At 44.3% G+C, this 15,944-nt stretch overlaps 1 protein-coding gene across 1 annotated transcript; it reads right to left on the reverse strand.

The window, feature by feature from the left end:
• Window positions 1-13,445: 13,445 nt before the first annotated feature.
• On the reverse strand, window positions 13,446-15,629 carry LOC148736460 (histamine H2 receptor-like). The gene has a single exon (XM_088755390.1). It carries the CDS (start codon window positions 15,557-15,559, stop codon window positions 14,567-14,569), a length of 993 nt encoding a protein of 330 aa, XP_088611516.1. The 5' UTR covers window positions 15,560-15,629; the 3' UTR covers window positions 13,446-14,566.
• Between the last annotated feature and the right edge of the window lie 315 nt (window positions 15,630-15,944).

The raw sequence follows: 15,944 nt of genomic DNA on the forward strand, positions 1-15,944 counted from the left end.
TGTGTCATCACGCCCTATATATATCTATTTATGGAATTTCTGAGTCATTGTATTACAACTGATGAAGGTCTGGGACCGAAACGTTTTTTATTAAACTTTTTAGACTTTTTATTGAGTATATGTCTTCCTTAGCTCGAAGTTGTCCATCCTCGTGTGCCACACTACTTCTCCTATATATATATATGGTATATAACTAACTGCAGACAGTACTGTTTCGGCCTTGTGGGCCTCATCAGTGCAGTGCTAATGCTAGGATGGGGGAGAACCGAGACGGTCACCCCAAACGACCCAACCTTTGTGGTATCGTCTAAGCCATGCCAGAGTGCTCAAACTAGAGTAAACTAGCGAGCATGCGCAATTGCAACGGCAATGACTCATCCTGGATAGAGTGCTCAATTTGGACATGAAAGCAAAGCTTTGTATGCCAAAGAGCTATATATATATATGGTATATATATATATATATATACTGTCTGCAGTTAGTTATATATATATATATATATATATATATAACTAACTGCAGACAGTTTTTTTTTTTTTTAAAAATATAAAAGCCTGGAGACCAGGCGGTTTTATTTCGTCAATGATATCTATTTACAATTCTAATTGATTAAAGTATTCGAATTAAATTATGAGTTACTTAAGTGTTTACAGGTCTCCATTAACTAATGACATTTTCTCTTACAGGCGGCACGAACAGCGCACGGGCTATAACAGCCCGGAGTAAGCGCCCACCTGTAAGAGCTAACAAAGTTCTATTTACAAGTTTTCTATTTATAAAGTTCTATTTACTATTTACAAAGAGTTTTGTCCCGACCATGTGGGGCGCAAACAGCGCGCGGGCCTGTAGCCCGGAGTAAGGACCCCTCATGGGCGAGGTTTAACAAGTTTTATTATATACAAAGGTTCAGGGGGGAGCAAGAGAGGGAAAGAAGACAGGTTTACCAGCATCGGCCGAACAAAATGCGTTTTTAAAAGACCAAAAATTCCTTAAGGTATCAGTGTCGCTGCTAAGAATTCTGAGTTGGACATCTTTTTTAATTAAGTCGATAATCGCGTTGGAGCTCAAAAGAGAACCTTCGAAGGTAGCTTTATTTCTGGCAAGCCAACACCAATATATGATGGTTGCCTTGAGAAAGTTAGATAAGGATATACTGGTGGTAGATTGGTCTAGGGAAAAGGGGTAATAGATAGAGGTAGGGGAGATAGAGAAGGGGGAGTCGAGTAGAACACGAAAAAGGGGAGAGAAATAGTCCCAGACTTTCACAACTCTGGGACATCCCAAGAAACAGTGTTCAATAGTTTCTGTTTTACCGCAGATCGCGCATTTGTCATTATTGATGTATCCCCAAGACTTTAGGAGATATCTTACGCGGATCATTCTATGGATCAATAGCCAAATTAGATCGTTCTTCTTGTTCTCAATTAGCTTTAGGCGAGACTTGCGCCACACCCAGGCCCAACGATTGATGGGGCGGTCCATAGCAGACGCCCAAAAACCGGAGCACCGGGGTGCAACGCAGACGGGGTCAAGCAACAAAAGATATAAATTCTTACTGGTGAGTAAATCAGGTAAGGCACCAGTTTTCTGATGCAAGGTACGGAAATTATCTAAACAAAGCCGGTAGTAATTGGAAGGAAGGAAGGAAGAGGGGCCAGAATTTGTGGGAAAAGAAAAACGGGGATCTAGAATAGTTAGCTTATGTCCTAAAAAATATCGAGCTAGGTAATGCCATTTGGATGTGCCAAAGTCATCTCTTAAACTGGAAAAAACAGAAAGGCGCAGGCTAGCGCACTTAGCTTTAAAATTAACGACGTTGAGGCCCCCAGAGGATGGGGGCGCACAACAGCGATCGCGACTTACATTTTCCATTTTTCCTTTCCAGATAAAAGGCCAAATGATCGACTTAAAGCTATCGTGCACCCAACGGGGTGGGGGGATGACTTTAGCAACGTGCCATAAACGGCTTGCGCCTAAAGTGTTTACAATTAAGGTTCTACCGATAAAAGACAGGTCTCTTTGTTTCCAAAGATTTAGAACCGAACTTAGTTTGTCTAATTTGGCCCGCCAATTGTCGTCGTCGACATTGACGAGGCCGTTTGAGAAGTAAACACCAAGCACTCTCATTTTAGTGACCCATTTGAGGCCATAGGGAGATTCAATTCTAGTTCGCCATTTTCCTAACCACATTGCTTCAGATTTGGACGTGTTCAGTTTAGCGCCAGATCCTTGTTCAAATTTTGATACGACTCGGAGAAGTGAAGAAAGAGATCTTTCGGATTTTAAGATGCAAGTAGCATCGTCAGCGTACTGGGATATTTTATATTGAAGGCCCCCTGCTCCGGGGAGCAGGAAACCTTCAATATCTTTACAATTACGGATTTGCGTTGATAATACTTCTGAAACTAGCACATAAAGGAGAGGAGATAATGGGCATCCTTGTCTCACCCCTCTTCTTAAGTGGACAGGGGGGGACAGGGAGCCATTAACAATGATTCTAGAGAAGGCTTTAGAATAAAATAGTTCGACCCACCCACAAAAGGAGGGGCCGAAACCAAATTTACGCAATACTCTCATCATGAATTCGTGGTCAACTCGGTCAAAAGCTTTTTCTTGATCTAAGGAAATGAGAATACCTGGTTCATTAGTTTTGTCAATCATGTCAAGGGCATCACGAAGTAAGGCCAAATTTGAGAAGATAGTGCGGCCGACCACGCCGCACGTTTGGTCTGAATGCACGATGGAGTTCATGACTTTTTTCAATCGTTCAGTGATGATTTTAGATGCTAACTTGTAGTCAGTGTTTAACAAGGAAATTGGGCGCCAATTTTTTGCGAGGCGTCGATCATCTTTTTTGTGGATGAGTCGTAGGAGGCCCTCGTACTGGCTATCCGCGAGGGAGCCAGCAAGAAAGGCCTCGTTCAAAACAGAAAGGAGAGATTCGCTCAAATCGTTCCAAAAACACGAGTAAAATTCTGTTGGGAGACCATCAGAACCGGGTGACTTGCCGGTCTGAAGGCCTTCCAATGCAGTAAGTAATTCTTTATTAGAAAAAGGGCCTTCACATAGATTGCGCTCATAATCAGTCAGTGAAAATTCGAGGTCGTCAATTATTTCAGTTTGAATTCGCATATCAAGAGGATCTTTGGTGAACAAATTCTTGTAGAAATTGGTTAAAATTCTTTCAAGATCATTTTGAGAATTTCTGAGAACACCGTTCTCGTCAAAAAAAGATTCAAAACTATTCATGTCAGCTCGTTTTTTCTCCAGACGGAAGAAATAGCGTGTTGGTCTCTCGCCTTCTTCGAACCATTGTGCTCGGGAGCGGACTTTAGCTCCTTCGGCTTCTTTCGAGATTAGAGAGGACAATTGGCTTTCCAAATCGCTAATTACACCTGGGTTATTTAAGCGATTAGAATGTAAAGCGTTTTTAGCATGGGTTAATTGCTTAGTAATTAGGATTCTTTTGGCATTTGCTATTCTCTGTTTACGGATACAGTATGAAATACTTGTTTTGCGGATTTCAATTTTTAGAGCATCCCACCATTCGCGAAGGGAGGCGAATTCGGGAATTTTAAGCTTAAAGTTATTAATCGATTTTGACATAATGTTTTTAAATTCTACATCTGAGAGTAAAGAGCTGTTGAACTTCCAAATTCCAGGACCGTGATTAGAAGGGTTAGTCGTTAGTTCAATTTTTACAAAGTCATGATCGGATAGGTCGTATACGCATGGAAGAATATTACATTTCGTTACTAGGGTTAAGCCTTTAGCGACGAGAAAGCGGTCAATTCTAGATGCCTGGGTATGGTCTTTGTTAGACCAGGTGAAAGTTACTTTGCGCGGGTTGTTTTTGCGCCAAATGTCTGTAAGTGAGAAGTCAGCACAAAGGGATCGGAGAAGTTTTTGATCAGACAATAGGATGGCGGAACAATTTAATTTATCTAGGACATTGTCTACACAATTAAAGTCTCCCCCGATCACTAGATCCCCTTGGGGGAGAAAGTAATTGTGCAGACAAGAGAAAAAACTTTTACGATCCGAAATAGTATTGGGAGAGTAAATGTTTACTAAATTTAGTTTAGAATTATAGTAGTCAATGAGTAAGCTCAATATTCTTCCTTCGGAATCGGTCAAAAAACGGATAATTTTGCCTGGGAAGTTTAGAGAAAAGAGGATGGCAACACCGGCAGACCTGCCAGTCCCGAAGGACCACAGACATTTGCCGCGCCAGAGTATTTCGAATTCCTCCGCTTGTTTTTTGCATGAGACATGTGTTTCTTGTAAAAGGATTATGTCACAGTTTGAATAATTTAATTCTTGAATAATTTTTCGACTTTTACTGGAGGACCCGAGTCCTCGCACATTTAGAGAAATTATTTTAAGCTTACTCATTGAATATAAATAAAAAATTAATGTCTGTACCGCCTTCTCCTAGGTTTAACTCTCTCCCATCCATCATCATCAGTTTCGGAGCCAGAGTAGTCACGGCGGGAAGATCTATCGCGGTCATCGCGGCCGCGATAATAATCTCGATCGTTTCTATCTCTCTCTCTTCTGTCGTCTCTCCGGTCATCTCTTCGTTCTTCTCGATCGTCCCTCCCTCGCTCGTCTCTTCGTTCTCTTGGTCGTTCTCTTCTACCTTCGTCGCGTTGTTGTTCTCGTTGTTTCTCTTGATCTTGTTGTTTCTGTTGTTCTTGCTGTTTCTGCTTTTCTAGTAATTTCTGTTGTTCTTCTTGTTGTCGCTGTTGTTCTCTCTGTTGTTGTAGTTTTTTCTGCCTTTCTTCTCTTTCCTTGGCGCGCTGGGCTCGCTCTTGTTTCTTTTCCTCTTCAGTTTTAGGTGGCGTTGGCTCACTGTCGACGTTCGCGCTGAAGAGCAGGAAGGGGCATTGAGGCATGGAATGGTTGTCCGCTAAACAAACGGAACATCTTGGCGAGTCTTTACATTCTTGAGCTCGATGCCCAGGGCATTCACAATTAAAACAACGGACTGCAGAGCAGTCTTTGGCCATGTGGTCAGTAGCTCCACAATTCCGGCAAGCTTTTGGCTGATTTGGGTACCATATTTTAATAGGTTCACCAGCTATGTTGATGTTGGCAGGGATGGTTCGATGTAGCGCCATTCGAGCCGTTCTTACTCCATTCTCGATATGTTGTGCAATTTTGTCGCGCCGAAATGAAAGGACACGACCGTAGTGGCTGAGTCGGCCAATCACGGCAGTGTCGGGTAGTTCAGCGGGGGCTTCATGGATCTTGACGAGGACCAAACGATTTTCGCAGTCGCCCAAGAACACTTTGAGACCGGCAATCACGACAAAAGGTGTTTCAAGAGCGGCTTCTTTAGCTGCACGGCTCTTAAAAGTTACGATCCAAGATCTATTGGACGCCTTTCTCTGGATTCCGGTGATAGCGTCAATATCGATTTCTGCCGCGTCAAAAGCTTCGAGAATTATTTGCGATGTGACGATTGTATCAACGCTAAAATAGATAGAGCGATCCTTCGTGATTTTACTTTGACTAGGAGCATTCAAAAAAGGCACGGCCTTAAATTTCACACCCTTATTTTCCAGATTTTTCAGTACCTCAGGGATTTCGATTTCCACGTCTGCGTCCCAGGACTGTGAACCTTCTACCACGCTTGCGTCTACGACGTCTCCTGGATTCGCTGTCGAGTTATCGGTAGTAAACTGGCTGATATTTTCACTTTCCTGGCTGTCCATGTTGACCAATTGCTGCAAAAGCAAGAAAAATAAACTTTTCATAAGCCTTTTAACTCAAGAGGCCGAGAAGCTTTTTACTGTTTCGGCCTTCTGGGCCTCATCAGTGCAGTTTTTTTTTGTTTTTCAGGCGCCCCCGGCCACGGACCCATTAGTGCAATGGTCAGTGCTGCAACGGCCGGACGACATATATACTTAACGGAACCGGAGTGCAATGGTTCCGCCGAGTAACGCCTGAAGGAGGGTACACCAGTACGCCAAAATCGCCCAGGAATCGAACCTGGCCCCCCGGAAGCGCTCCCCGCCTAACGGGGCACCTGAACAGTCGGGGTGTGCAAGGACTGCTGTTGGGTAACGAGTCCCATAATGCAGAGAACTACATGCTATGAGACCCTAACCCGCGTCAGGTAAGTAGCAGTGCAGTTTTTTTTTTATGTTTAAGGTGGACGGCCGGGCCCCCGATGAAGGGCGTGTGCAATGCCCGCCGACCAACAGGACTAATCCCACCCATGGCTTGCGTGCAATGCCTTAGGGTTAGGGTCCACCAGAAACGAGGGTCACCAGACGCCAAACTCGCTGGGGAATCGAACCCCACCTCACAGAAACAAAAATTGGGTACACAGAACTAAAACGAACAAGGACAAACAGACCAGTGCAGTACACCAACAAAGGAGACCAGCACATGGACAACAAAACAAATACTCACGAAAGGCTACTGTGCAGTGCACCAACAAAGGAGACCCAGCACAAGCAGCGGACAGACACACTTACAAAGTAGACAGAACGAACGATACTAGCCCAGTGCAGTGCACCAACGAAGGAGACCCAGCACATGGGTTACGAAACAGATACTAACAATTAGGCTACTGTGCAGTACACCAATGAAGGAGACCCAGCACAAGCAGCACAAAGACACGCTCACTCAAGCAAAAGATCACACGTCACTCAAGCAAAAGAAGAACGAGGCTACTGTGCAGTACACCAATAAAGGAGACCCAGCACGAGCCTAACCGAGACACACTCATTCGAGCAAAAAAGGAAACTAAATAACTACGGGGAGCAGGACTAAATGGAAAAGACAAGGGAGTCGTTTACCACTGAAGCTATGATGCCACGGGCGCCCCACTGACGATGGAAGACGCGACGACGCCTGTCAGACTTGCACCGCCTGAAGGAAATTGGTAAATAAAACTTCAGGCGGGCCTTGATAGAAGCAATCACCGCCACAGCGCCAGGACGAACGTTACGGAAACGGAAATCGTTCCTACTCCGCCAAATACAAAACTTAGAAACATTGAGCAGATAGACAAAGACACGCGGGACAGAAACCAGTTCACTAGAGTTGAAACCAAAGAGGACATGACGTAAAGAGATGGCAGGACACATAGGAGAGAAGGAAAACAGCAAGGACTGGACCCAGGCGAGAACACTCTGAGCAAGTGGACAGTAGAAGAACAAATGCTTGAGTGACTCGACCGTGGGTCCACAAAAACACGAGAGAGGAACAGATAAACCAAAAGAGGAGAGACGCCGGGCGGTGTACAGGACGCCGTGCGCAATCTTCCAATTTAGGTCGATGACACGACGGTCAAGATAAAAGAAGGATAGGGCACGCCACGTGGCAGGCCAGTCAAGGTTGGGATAGATGAATAGAAACTTAAGGACACAATAAGGCTGGACCATGTTCTCAGAGAGAAGATATAGGTAGCAAGACTTGGTAGACATAGTAAGAACGGGAGAACAAACAAGAGGGCATGAAGAGCCGTAGACTAAAGAGTTTTTTGACGTGGCGAAGGCCCCGTCGAGCTTACGCCAAGCTAAAACCAGAGCTTGATAGAAGGGCGGCAAGACCCTGAAGTCGAAACTAAAAGGACGAGAAAACACAACAAGAGGAGAGACACCAAACAAAGAGTTAAACCAAAAGGACATGAGAGCGACCCAACTGGATGGGGAGGAGACGAATCTCCTCACCCATTGACCAAGGAGGGCTCTCACCTTGGACTGAATATTAACCACAGAAAAACCACCAAAAAGGGGAGATTGAACCACGGCCGAACGGGAGACAAGCTCAACCTTGCCAGACCAGAAAAACGAGAAAACAAGACGGGAAAGCTTCGCCTCCACCCAGGCCGGCATGTGGATAAGAGAGGCCACATACCAAACCCGGGAGAGGGCGAGAGCGTTAATGACTAGGGCCTTGCCATGAAAAGAGAGAACACGAGAACGCCAAGACTTGAGAACACGGTCCACCGCATTAATGCGAGGACGCCAGTTGTCTTCATCAAGGTTACCGGGGCCGACAAACACCCCCAGCACCTTGAGCTTAGCAGGAGACCAGTCAAAAGGAACCGGGGGGTCCGTACGACCCCGCCAACCACCCAACCAGAGACCCTTGGACTTAGAAAGGTTGATCTTAGATCCAGAAGCTAGTTCAAAAAGCTTGTAAGTCTCAAGGGCAGCCAGAATGCCAGAATCAGTGGTAAGGATTAAAGATGTATCGTCCGCGTACTGCGAGATGGGAGACAGTACGGGACACCCAGGGAGAGACAGACCCTTGATACGGGGGTCTGCACGGATACTACACGCAAGAACCTCAGACACAAGAACATATAGGAGGGGAGAAAGAGGGCACCCCTGCCGGACACCACGAGAAAGGCTAAAGAAAGGAGTCAGGAACCCATTCACATTGACCGCGCTTTGAACATGAGTATAGAACAAGTCGACCCACGCGACAAAGGAAGGGCCAAAGCCCATGGTGACAAGAGTGGACCGCATGAAGCCCCAATCCACACGGTCAAAAGCCTTCTCTTGATCGAGGGACAGGATGGCGACAGGGGTGCCAGAAGACTCAGTATAGCTGACAACGTCTCTAAGCAGAGCAACATTTTCTCCGATAAAACGGCCAGGGACTCCGCATGTTTGATCTCGGCTGACAACGAGGTGTATTACCCGGAGGAGACGCCCAGCTATGGCACGAGAAGCAAGTTTATAATCCACGTTTAGAAGAGATATGGGCCGCCAATTTTTGGGGTCAAGGCGGTCCCCCTTCTTGAAAGACAGAGTGATGATACCTCTGCGCTGAGAGAGGGAGAGAAAACCAGAGGAAGAGCATTCATTAAGAACAGAAACAAGATCAGAGCCAACCACGTCCCAGAAACGGAGATAGAATTCCATAGGCAGGCCGTCTAAACCAGGTGCCTTGTTACGAGCCATGCCCTTGAGAGCGACGAGGACCTCTGATGATGTAAGAGGGCCCTCACAACTGTTGGCCTGATCTTGAGAGAGAACAGAAGACACATTTTCAAGAAGAGAAGATTGAACATGAGGGTCAGTAGGTGAGGCTGTATAAAGACTAGAATAGAAGGAACCAAGAGACGCACAGAGATCGGCAGAAGACGAGACGATAGAGCCATCAGGCTCTCTCAGCGCAGAGATATGACGGTCAGCGGAACGTTTTTTCTCGAGACGAAGAAAATACTGCGAGGAAGACTCACCCTCCTCAACCCATCGGACTCTCGCACGCACCTGAGCCCCCCTCGCAGCATGGGAATCAAGCCGGGCAAGCTCAGAACAAGCAGACCGCCAAGGGTCAATGCAGGAAGTAATTCCAGAATCAACTTTGGCCTGAAGATGCTGGACAAGACGTACCAGGGCATCTCTGGATGAAGATGTTGTGCGGGCTTTATTTGCACAAAAGCGGATAGTAAGCCCCTTGATTTTACTTTTCCCACGATCCCACCACTTAGCTAGAGAAGGAAAGCGGGGGATGGCAAGGCGCCAAGCAGACCATTCATCACGGACTAGTTGCCGATAGTCCGGATCGTCGAGGATGGAAGTATTCAGCTTCCAGTAGCCTGGGCCAGGTGGAACGGCATCGGGAACAGACAGAGATAAACACAAACCGCGATGGTCCGAGAACGGACACACATACACGGAACAAGACGACACTGATGGGACCCACGCAAAAGGGACCCCAAAAAGGTCAATACGCGACGCTAAACTGCCATTCCACCTGGTCCAGGTGAACCCAGGAGTAGTGGGGTGGAGATAACGCCAGATGTCAATGACGCAGGACGCCTCAAAAAGATGGTTTAGTGTGGGAGAACTATCTCCAGACAAGGAGGCGGGGTCTGGGCCACGCCTATCTCGAGCCCTATCAAATACAGCATTGAAATCTCCAGCAAGGACCGTAGGGATGGAAGGGTCGATCCTTGAATGAAGGCCATCGAAAAACAGGTCTCGTGCAGGGTTGCAATTAGGAGCATAGACACAGACAACTCGGAAAATTTTATCATGAAACGAGAATTCACATTGTAAGAAACGACCATCAGCAGACCAAGACTTTAGAAGGGAGATAGAGGGACGATAGAGAACAACACACCCACAAGAGTGAATAGAACCCGGGGCTAGCACAGACAAGAAACCAGACGAGGAAAACCACGATGAACATTCAGTTAAGGAAACACAATGAGTCTCCTGAAGGCAGATAACATCCACCTTCACCGGGAGAGAGCGCAACCATTGCACGAGACCATCACGCTTCGACCGGTCCCTGATGCCATTGACATTCAAAGTAAGGAGAGACAAAGCCATGAGGAAGAGATGGATGACCCTCATGAAAGCCAGGGCTGGGGCTGGGGTTTCCCCTTCCTACTGGGAAGATTGGGGACAGCCCTCGTACGCTTAGAGACCGTACTCGCCAACTGAGTATGAGAAGGAACCATGACACGTTTCTTAGAGCGTTTCCTGGAGACAACTTCAAAACCGTCCGATGACATGCTCCTCGTGAGAGGAGAGGAGAATTCAGAAATATCAGGAGACTCTGAGCCCTGAACAGGGGTAGAGTCCTGAGAGGAGAATTCGGTGATATCATCATCGACATTAGTGACACTTTGGCCAACACTAGTATTAGTGGTACTTTGACCAGACTTAACTATTTTACTGGTACTTTGACCAAACTTAACTAATTTACTGGTACTTTGACCAGACTTAACTATTTCACCGGTACTTTGACCAGACTTAACTAAAGAACTGGTACTTTGACCAGACTTAACATTATCAATAAATAATTCACTGGAATTAACTAAAGTACTGGTACTTTGACCAGACCTAACATTATCAATAACTATAGGACTGGTACTTTGACCAGACATAACACTATCATTAACTAAAGGACCGGTACTTTGACCGGACTCACTATTATTAACTAAACTGGTGTTTTGACCAGCAATACTATTATTAGGAACACTATTTATTTCTGAGGCCTCAGATTGTTTAGGAACGTTATTTAGATTACTGATTTCATTATTACTGGCTTCGCCAGGAGCAGAGATAACCATTTCTTCAGACGGAAGATCAACAGATTCGTTGGGTGGACAAGGAACGTTACCCGGCAGATTTGCCACATCTCCAGAAGAAATGGGCGGGAAATCAGCGGCCGGGGGAACAACATAGGGCGTAGAGCCCCAGACATTTCCGGTACGGCGGGAAGGGCAGTTACGGGCGAGATGACCAGCTTCCCCACATTCCCTGCATTTTCCATTGAAGGGACAGTCAGCAGCTTTATGACCCATGGTTTTGCAGATAGAGCAGAATGGCTTGATACCACGATACCAAATGCGCACAGGGTAACCGTCAATGGTGATTTGTGCGGGGATAGGTTTCTCCATGGACATGGTCAGAATTCGTGATCCAGTAAGAAGATGTGGACGCCCCATGAAAGCCTGACGTTTGCAGGAGAAAACTTTGCCAAAGGTCTTGAAGTCCTCGCACAGGATCGCGTCATCCCCTTCAGCGGGGTAGTGATGGATATAGACGAGCGTGTGTGGACGATCGGAATTGGTGACACTACATTCCACACCATCGAGATTTATAAAACCGGACTCAACAAGACTCGCCATATCGTCAGGATCTTTGAAAGTGAGGCGAATAAGGCCTCCCGGAACGAACTGAACCGCAGATAGTCTATTAAGGTCGATTTCCTTTTCCAACATTTTAAGAACAGCTGGTCTAGGGTGGACCGTAACTGCCGCCGTAGCATGGACAACACAAGTTCTAGCACATATTAACATTTTGAAAAGGAATAGGAAGAGAGAAAAAAAACAAAAAGGAAAGAAAGGAGAGAAAAAGGACTACAACAATTGCCAAAAAAGGCAAAAAACCCACCAAGTTCAGCAAAGCTGAAACCTGGATGGGTTCCCAACAAAGTTTGGACCCACCAAAAAAAAACCAAAAACGAGATGGGTGACCGAAAACAACAAGACAAAAAAGACTGGCGTTCCACTCCCGGCAGGTACTTAGCACAGTCGAATAAATTTGAAAAATGAGAGAATACTTACAAATCCTTTGCCCACGATGAGGTTTCGGACCAACACTTTACCTTGCAAAGATGAAATCCCGCGTCAGGTAATTAGGGCGCACACTGTTTCGACCTATGTGGGCCTCATCAGTGCAGTGCTAATGCTAGGATGGGGGAGAACCGAGACGGTCACCCCAAACGACCCAACCTTTGTGGTATCGTCTAAGCCATGCCAGAGTGCTCAAACTAGAGTAAACCAGCGAGCATGCGCAATTGCAACGGCAATGACTCATCCTAGATAGAGTGCTCAATTTGGACATGAAAGCAAAGCTTTGTATGCCAAAGAGCTATATCTATAGTACATAGTATAGTACATAGTACATAGTACATAGTACATAGTACATAGTACATAGTATATCTATAGTACATATATAGTACATAGTATACACAGTACATATTATCTGTATGGCCCCAAGTCTTTTTGTAGATTGGTGCAATTGGCTGTGTTAGAATATAGGTTGACCGTTTAATACGGTTTCCACAGAATAGGGTATCCTCAAAAACCAAAAAAAATTGCCATCTTATGGTATGACTGGCTAAAAATATACTACAAACACTAATTAGATTCTAAACACGGATTAAATTCTACTTGAAAGGTTATTCTCAGTTTCATTTGAGAGGCCATGCAATACAGGTCGATAACATTATTAACGTCCGTTGGGAGTCAGTAAAGGGTAACCACGACTGCTAATTACAGTATTGAAGGGGTAGAAATTTCTGGACTTTGACGATCGACCGCTCGTTAAAGAGTGACCGGTTAATACAGGTTCGACTGTTGTTGTAGATCATCATAGGTTACAACAAAAACAGGGTATTTTAGTCATCGTTTTCATATTCAAAGAGATGATATATATATCCAAGCGATTGATATTTCCTAGTTTACCGTTCTAGTTGCACAGTTCTCCTTTTATTATCCAACTACACTCCGTAGAGTACAAATAACGCCATAGACGAGTACAAATATCACGCGGTATTTGTACTCCAGAGAACCGGTTACACAGGTTTCCTCGCATCGCGCAAGCGAATAATTGGATTGAAGTTACGAAAAAAAGAATGGCGGACAATTTAAATCATTTTCTGTCACGCACTCCCCATAAATAAATATCCGCCAAATTCACCCGCACTGAAATAAGAATTTGGCGTTTTGGATAATAAACCGCTAGACGCTATGTTGTATCGCTGAGTATTTTTACTCGTTATTTGTATTTAGACAACCTATGGGCTCGTCAAAATATGGCATAACTCGCAAAAATACTCGGTGACGCAACAAAATGTTCAATAAGACATATTTATTTCCTCATTTACATAACGAAAAAACTCAGATATCTCAGAAACGAAAAAAATAATTTCAAACGCATATACTCCGCTTTTATTATTTTGATAAGCCTTAAGCCCGATCGTTTATTCTGATAGACAGTACGACAATCTACAAGAATGCATGACTGCAAAGGAAGTGAAACAAGTCTGAGCACAAATTTACAACCATTTAAAACTCACCAACGTGTTATGAAACTAAGTTACGAGAACTCTCTCACTGGAATATCTAATATCAAAATATTTATTCGGCTTTCACAAGGAATTAATTATAAATAAGGGAAAAAGTTGTCAGCTTCTTGAATTATCTCAAACATGGTTATATTTGCACCAGCTTTCTGGACAAACCAAAAGTTTCGAGCCCAGACTTGGAGTTTATTTGCTTTAAAAAAGAAAAAGCTGGTGTAATTTTCATTTTTGTTTTATCTGTTTATCTAGTTTTGCTTTCTCTTTTCCTGCATGTCCATCTTTTTATGAAAAAAAACACTTGCTTTAGCTTGCTTTATTCAAACTTCATATGCATACCCTCGAATCATGCTCCTCGTAAATTCAAAATCATAAGGAAGAAGCCATGGTTCTTAATTGGCAGTGCTGGAAATATAATTTCTCTCCTACCCCTTAAACTTGCAGTTTATGCACGCTTATCAGCCGATATTATTAAGTAGTGGAGAAAAGTTCAGAATGTAACAATTCTTTTTAAAAAATTGCTGAAATCTGCCTTCTGCAGTATTCATGAAGCTAGAGGGGCCAAGATCACACGTAGTCACATACATAGTCAATCAAATCACCTGCCCCCAGGCCCCCACCCTCCCCAAAATGACCGCAAAACACTGACGTTAAAACCTCTTGCCTGGAAACACATGACAACATAACTCCGATTCTATGAGAGTTTACATGATAAAAGAACCTTTTCGCTCAGTTCACAACGCTTTTACCGAGTTATGTAGGATTATGTGTAGATACGAAAGTTTCTACCCCCAGCTCCAGTTTTGTTAAGATCTCAGTGTACACTTCACCATGTCCTCCACTTGTCCCCGTTCAATTCTTCCAAAAGTTTACAATCAGCTTTAGCCAATTCAAGCAGTGAGTCTGTCTCGAGTATTAAAACGGGTAACAAATATCACGTTCTGAAACGCAACTGTTATCCAACAAGTGTATATGTATTTTCTTACTGAATCTAGCTCATTTCTTTAGCTGTTTGCTGCTCGTCAGTTGACCGGCCATGAGCAGGTTCAATTTTCTCTCTAGTACACCAACATAACAACTTGACAAATTCCTTTCGAAAATGAGGATTTGTTGCAGCGTAAATCACTGGATTGATCGTAGCACTCATGAATAGTAAAATGGTGACAAGTAACTCCGTAATTCTTGGAGAAGTATCGGGAGAGAACCGCTTCCAAAACGCAAAAACCCAGAAAGGGATCCAACAAAAGAGGAATCCACCGGCAACATACCCTAAAGCTCGACTTATGCTGATTTCTTTGGCAGAAATTCTCCCTTTGGCACTCGATGCATTCTGAAGCGAAGAAACCACGTTCTGCTGATGTTGCTTAATTTTGGAGAAAACTTTGTAGTAGCTGAAGCAGCCAACAGAGAAGGGCAAAACAAAGAGGAGCCCAAACATGAGAAAATAGTGAATAATGCGATTTTCACTTTTGACGAAAGCTATAGAGCATACTGCATAACCAGGTATGAATTCAAACGTGTTCCAGTCCGTGAGTCGACCAATCAAAAGGTAAAGTGAAAGGAAAAGCCACACGCAGCTCAGCCAAATTTTAGATCTGCGCGGTGAGAAAATCTTGTTGTAATGATTTGTCTTGACAATCCGCATATAGCGGTTAAATGCTGTCAAAGCCATGGTTGCTGGGGTAACATAGGAGGCGAATACATCCACGAAGCCTTGAATCTGGCATAAGGCGTCTCCGAAATCCCATTTTCCGGTGATAAAAACAGCTGAAGCTAACGGCATTTCAACTGTTGCGCAAATGAGATCGCTGACTGCTAAAGCGATAATATACAGATTAGTAGTCGATCGCAGGTTTGGGTTCCTGTATACAGCTAAACAGACCAGAGTATTTCCAATGACACTGACGATGTTCATTACAAGGAGTACACTTGTTCCAGTTATAACTGCTGGAAGGCTTCGGAAGGGTAGCTCCAAGTTGGACATTGTTTACTTTTTAATAGCACTGAGCCGATCGATTGCTGCCGGGCGATGTAGCTAAACTGTTTTAGCTTCAGACTAGGATACAGCGAATACGACCGACAGCGCACAAACATTAATGATAAGAACGAAGTATGAAAACACAATGCAAACCAAATAAATAGGCGGTCGGTGCAATTTAATGAGATCTGCGTATTTTCTCGACATTCAATTCAACTTACAACGAGAACAACAATAGGAATATGACAGTTGGTTTTAAAACCATGCCAATTATTGAAAAAAGAAAAAAAATATATGTTTACCTAGTCTAACCTAGATTACCGTCATTACCATAATGTGTTACATTGAGTTTTTCTGAAAGGGCTTGAATGAGAAAAGAAAGCTTAGGTTA

The sequence above is a fragment of the Stylophora pistillata genome, chromosome 3 (genome assembly GCF_964205215.1).
Source record: "Stylophora pistillata chromosome 3, jaStyPist1.2, whole genome shotgun sequence".
In the NCBI taxonomy this organism is placed as follows: domain Eukaryota; kingdom Metazoa; phylum Cnidaria; class Anthozoa; order Scleractinia; family Pocilloporidae; genus Stylophora; species Stylophora pistillata.